The 6,426-nt window shown below is 33.2% G+C and overlaps 1 protein-coding gene across 2 annotated transcripts in view; it reads left to right on the top strand.

Moving 5' to 3' along the window:
- Nucleotides 1-6,426, top strand: part of APPL1 (adaptor protein, phosphotyrosine interacting with PH domain and leucine zipper 1) — a 29,763-nt gene that overhangs the window by 2,372 nt on the left and 20,965 nt on the right. For both annotated transcript variants that reach the window (XM_024746437.1, XM_024746436.1), the window contains exons 2-4: nucleotides 2,951-3,049; nucleotides 4,334-4,393; nucleotides 4,918-4,989. In XM_024746437.1, coding sequence (XP_024602205.1) covers nucleotides 2,951-3,049; nucleotides 4,334-4,393; nucleotides 4,918-4,989 — 231 coding nt within the window. The remainder of the gene's footprint in view (nucleotides 1-2,950; nucleotides 3,050-4,333; nucleotides 4,394-4,917; nucleotides 4,990-6,426) is intronic.

Here is a 6,426-nt window from a genome sequence, read left to right on the forward strand (position 1 = left end):
GATTGAGATTATATTGTGCATAACGATTTTTATTTGGCTTTAACTACACATTGTAGCTTAAGTACCTTCACACGTTATTACATACTGAATAAAAAATTCAAAGGTTGCACATTTCCTTGACTCACTTAATATAGTTGTCCTGTTGTTGGACTTTTAGAGTTTTTCCCAAGTTTTGCTGTTATATATAGTGCTAAGATTAATGCTTTTGGGCATCAATTTTTGTTCTCATCTGGACTATTTATCTAGGATAGAGTCCAAGAAGTTGAGTAACAAAGAGGAGGAAAACTTCTAAAGCTCCTGATAGAGATGTTTTTATTAGATTATTTGATTCTAGTCAAAAATGGCCTGCCAGTTGCTATGTAAAAAAGTTAGAGCCTGGGAGTCTTGAAGGACTACCCTGAATTACAATTATCCTTTTTTAGTTTTAATTTAAAGTAGCGAAGTATTAAAATAGGGGTATATTTGCAAGTCCAAATCCAGCTGATTGCACATAAACATCTTTAGAATTATCTTGCACAAACCATACCATACCATTCTGCAAAAGATACCATCTGTTGAAGTAGGAAATCTTAAGACTACACTAGATGCCTTATCAGTGCTTATATATTGTTTTGAAAATCAGAAACAAAATTAAACTTTCTATTTAGTAAGAAAAGATATGATCTTTAAAAAAATAACTGATTTTATATGTAGATAAAAATCTTATCAATGATCCACCTAAGCTAGAACTGTGAAGGCAAACTCCAATCCCAAATGGAGGCTTTTCTCTTTGGCATAATATGAAATACTCAAAGATTATGAGATGTACTTTTTTTAAATTCACATTTTGACATCTCTTATATTGAAATGCCCCTTACAGTTGATGTTGTTTTACTTGTAATTGCCTGCAAATGTACACACTTGGTTATTTCTCCTAGTGACATGAGTGGCTAAGTGCAGCCGTTTAATGTTCAGCCAACAAATCAATTCACAACCACTTGAAGGATTATCAGTCTTGTTTTTTGTCTGAAAATATTTCTTTGACAGCTAGTAACATGCAGCAAGTGCTGCCATCAAAATTTGCTGACTGGGTATCAATAATTTGGAAGAAAATATTGGAGATAAAAGTGGAGCACTTCTGAGAAATATTTGTCACCTGCTCGTGGCACAGAATAATATTGGATGTGAAAACATGGCTAGCGGTGTCTCTTATGTCAAAAAATTACCCACAAGAGTTGAAATTTTAGGGTTATATTAAATTTGTGCAACTTGTGTTTTCTTTTTTGTGTTTGTATGAGAGTTATATAAAAAATTCTGTCAAAGATCTGTTTCCATAAATATAAAGTAAAAACTTCAAGACATTAGAAAACCTGAATTCATAGCTTAATTGCCAGCATTGTTTTGTTTGTGACAGTAGTATATTAAACTGGCACAGCGCACAGTGGATGCTGTCATAGATTCAATGAAATGGTACCATATTGATTGCATTTTTGTAAGCTGCTAACTTTAAACGGTCATTATACAGTGTTGAACTCAATCTTATTAGCTTTACATAAGGAAGCTGTTTCAACCCTGTTTGAGGCTAAGAACATCTTTTTAATTTAAGTCCACTACACATTTTTGCATAAATGTGTTATTCCTTGAATTAGAATGCTAATTTTTGAAGAAAAAAAAAAACGTAAGTGGCACACTTTTCTTAAGAATGGCACTAGCGAAACAAGATTTCATGATGCTTTCTTTTTTACATCTTAAAATAGCACTTGGGGAACGGCAGTAGGGCACTAGAGCTAAAAAATAAAAAGATTCTGCCAGATCTAAATCTCTGGGGCATTGGGAAGTAGAGGATTGAGATAACTTGGACTTCATATACTGGCATAATGATTTTGCACTGCTTTTTAAAACAACCATAGTGACTTAGCTTTCTCTTCTGAAAATAGGAAGCTAAGGAATAAGTTGATTTTTAGAAACCAGCTTCTAAGGCTGAGGTGTAAATTAACTATTTGTAGAATAAAAGTACAAGGTCATCTTTTAGATTTTAAGCTGAAGTTATCTCAATAATTGTTGGAATTTAATTCTTATCCTGCCTTTGGGATATAAAAAGGTGAACATACTTTGCCTTTATGCTGAGTTTCCTTATATCTGATCCTTTTTATTGACAGTCTTAACATTTACTGACTGACAAGTTTTTACTCTTAAAGTGAAGGTAATTTTTACACGCTTATGCTCATTGTGGGGAAAAAAAAAAGCCTAACAACATAGAAATGTATAAAGAAGAAGAAAAATGATTACAAATTCTGCACTCAGAAAAAACCTAGTTAGCATTTTACAGGCCATGTTGGGGAGGGGAAGGGGTACTATGGTGTTATTTTGGATTATAATGGGGAGGGGGTTGGCATTACTAGAAGAGACTATGGAGAAAGAGAGATAACCAGGGACTTCCCTGGCGGCCTGTGCTCCGCAACAAGAGAAGCCACTGCAATGAGAAGCCCATGCACCGCAATGAAGAGTAGCCCCTGCTTGCTGCAACTAGAGAAAGCCGCTGGGCAGCAATGAAGACCTAACACAGCCAAAAAAAAAGAGAGAGAGAGAGAGAGAGAGAGAGGGAAATAATCATACTAAGTTATCCTGAAAAAAGATATTTAAAATATTTATACATAGAATACTGTTAATATAGCCTTGACTGATTCTGTAGATTTGTTCTTAATTACAGACTTTTTAATTCATAAAAATATACCTTTGTTGTTCCTTCTAAGGTTTATATAACATAGTTGGAAAATCTATCTGTTTTAATGAAGTGAAATTGAGAATAAAGAACCCTAGCATCTTGGCATTACTATCAAAAGAGAGAAAATCAAAACTCAGAATTGTTAGAGTTCTGATATCCTGTGATTTTTGCATCTTTTAGGAAAAAAAGATTTCCACTTGATTTATATAATGGTTAACATAAACTTACTGCTTTTATTTTATACAGACAAGGTCTTTACTGGGTGTATTTGAAGAAGATGCTACAGCTATTTCCAACTATATGAACCAGTTGTATCAAGCTATGCATCGGATTTATGATGCACAGGTAAAGAACTAAAGGCTGACTCAGTGCATTTATAAAATAAATCTTTAAGCCCATGAGGACAGAAATAGTGTCTGTCTTATTTACTGGTGCCTAGCCCTGTCCAGGGTGCATAGTGATAAACATTTGTTGAATGGATGAATGAATATTAAGTTTTGTATTACAGAGCTTACATTTCAATTACTAGTGTATAGTTTGTAGCACTACAAAAGTGATGAAGATTGAAGCATCTGCTCCTTTTCCCCAAACATAGTAAGGACTTTCTTAGTGAAACTCATTGATAGTGATCTTTGTGTAAGATTTGACTTAAAACCCTGTATTGTCACCAGTATTTTCCCTAATCATGCTTTTAATCTTATGGGATACTTCCCCTTTTTGAGCAGAGGATTTGTAAGTAGCTAGCCTCTATCTAGTTAGAAGGTAATAGATATAGCTCTAGTAGATATAGCTATATCTATAGAGTAGATATAGCTCTGGGGTACTAGGAGATGAATTTTAAAAGGATGTGACTAGATTATTTTGGTTGAACAGGCATAAGATTTGAGGCTCTGTTTATGTAACTTAATTATAAGCCTTAACAGCAACCTGGGTTCTATGATAAACTCTCTTTGGGGTTAATTAAGTGTACAAGTTCCTTTTTTGCTCCTTCTCAATTTCTCTTCTTTCTGGACTCAAATTTTCATTATGTACTTTACGGTTACTGTGACAGTTACTTATTTATTTTTCTTAGTGATAGGTTGCTCAAGAATTTGATTTCTGACCACACAGATTAATATGTAAAAGAAACATTACATGTGTCATTATATTCATCACTGAAAAAAAACCTTTAAATTAAAAAAAGTATTTCCTTCATATGGCTACATTGCTATATGGTATGACTAGGTCATATGGTTGTATGTTATTAAATGCTTCTCATGGTCTAGTATCAGCATCTAGAGAGAGGGATAATCAGTTATCAATGTAGACTCTCTGAAGATTCTGGCTAACATTTTGTACAGTTTACTTCTAGCTTTAAAGCTTTAACTATTCGTTTTTATTGGCTAAAAAGAAAAAGCACACACCTGGGACACTGCTGAATTCCTTGATGGTGTCTATTTCGTGGTTTGAGTTTCCCTTTAAAGTGCTTAGTGGTAGTTCTCTTTCCAATGGCTTAATGAGGGGTTTTGAGAACATGTTGTACAATATTTATGTTAAGTGATAAATAAAAGTGGCATAGGAATCTTCAATTAAAACGTTTTTCTTAATCTGTACTACTGTGTTAATTTGAATGCTCATCTTTTCCCGTAGAATGAATTAAGTGCAGCAACACACCTGACTTCAAAACTTTTAAAAGAATATGAAAAACAGGTACTATATATGAAAGTTTTAAAAGTATAATTTAAAATATGCAGTGATACAGTATCTGTATAGATAAATAGAATTTCTTATCAATAATTTTAAGCCTTTTGGGATTCACAGAAGGTAATTTTGATATGCCGTTGAAATTCCATTATGCACTTATATCTAATTTTAATGATTTAATGTTAGACACAGAGGTTATCTAATTTACCTCTCTTTTTTCAAATGAAGAAACTGAGGCTTGCTCAAGGTTACACAGCTGGCTAGTAGAGAAATTGGAGCTAATTTTAAATCTTTGAACTTCTAGTATGGTGTGCATTCCTGTACACCATGTTGATTGGTCACTTAGCAAACATTTTAATTAATGTGTACTACTTATATGAATTACATTATTTTATTAAAATGATGTTTTTAGAGCTTATTCAAAATTTTAGAAGTTTTCTGAAGTTATTTAAAAATCAAAAATTATAATGTCACTCACAAAAGACATACAGCATTGGACCTTTACCTCATCTCTGTTTCTCACTTTTCAGCGTTTTCCACTGGGGGGTGATGATGAAGTTATGAGTTCTACTTTGCAACAGTTTTCAAAAGTTATAGATGAGGTAAATGCTTATTTTATTTTGCTTGGATAAGTGATCTTATAATTAAGTTACTGAAGTTGTTTAGCTTTTATTGGGATGTTTTATTATTAGGATTTTATGAGTAAATCTCAATGATAAAAGATTACTATTTAAAGAAGGGCCTTATTTCCAAATCTTGGTGGCTGTCTGTCTTGTAAAAACAACACTATCTTTGTCTTATTAAAGCAAATTGTTTTCAAGGAATAAGCATATAGATGTGCTGTCTCTACTTTCATGTACCATTCAGCCTTTAATTGTGTAGTTTGACATAGGCAGGGAGAGAAGAGTTAAGCTGTTAGCCATAGCTGGGCTCTTTATGGTTTCTCTGTTTTTTACATTGAGCAGTATTTTACCATTCATTTCATTAATCCTTGCTTCCCAAACAACCAATCAACCCTTAATTTCTCTACCAGTCAGCAGGACAAATCATTAAGACCTAGAAGCCAAGAGGAAGCAAGGTGGTGAGAAATGTTCAGAGAATCCATCCATAACTATTTTGTACTACTGCAGTGAAAGCTCTTCTTTTCAGATGAGCCATTAGGTAGTTCTGTCTTTTCTAGCCTCTTAACTGGAAAAGTAGTTTTTTGAAATATTTTAATAACTCATCATAGCAAAATATTGTCACAGGAGATCAATTTAAAGAAATATTTATAGGAAATGGATTTTTTTTTGTGGTAAAATATACATAAAATTTACCATTAATGACATTTCGCACATTCACAATGTTGTGCAACCACCACTGATGTTCCAGAACATTTTCATCATCGTCCCAAAGGAAACCTACTAGGTGCCTATTAAGTAGTCACTGCCTCCCTCCCCTCAGCTCCTGGCAACCACAAATCTGCTTTCTGTCTGTATGGATTTGCCTGTTTTGGATATTTCATACGAATGGACTCATACAATTTGTGGATTTTTGCGTCTGTCTTCTTTCACTTGGCATAATGTTGTCAGGGTTCATTCATGTTGTAGAAAGTATCAGAATTTCATTTTTTGTTTTTATTTTGTTTTGCTGAATAAAATTCCATTGTATGTATACCACATTTTATTTGTCCATTCATTAGTTGACAGACATTTGATTTGGGTTGTTTTCCATCTTTTGGCTAATGTGAACAGTGCTGCTGTGAGCATTCATGTACAAGCTTTTTGTTTTTGTTTTTTCAAACGCCAGTTTTTTGGGGTATATACCCAGGAGGGGGAATTGCTGGATCATAGAATAATTTTATGTTTAGCTTTTTGAGAAACTGCCAAACTGTTTTCCACAGCTCTTGCACAATTTTACATTTCTGCCAGTAATGTAGGAGTGTTCCAATTTCTCCACATCCTTATCAACACTTGTTATTTTCATTAATTTTTTTTACTATAGCCATCTAAGTGGGTATGAAGTAGAATCTCATTGTAGTTTTTTTTTTTTTTTTTTTT

The sequence above is a fragment of the Neophocaena asiaeorientalis genome, unplaced genomic scaffold (assembly GCF_003031525.2).
Source record: "Neophocaena asiaeorientalis asiaeorientalis breed wild unplaced genomic scaffold, Neophocaena_asiaeorientalis_V1.1 scaffold251, whole genome shotgun sequence".
NCBI classification, from domain to species: domain Eukaryota; kingdom Metazoa; phylum Chordata; class Mammalia; order Artiodactyla; family Phocoenidae; genus Neophocaena; species Neophocaena asiaeorientalis.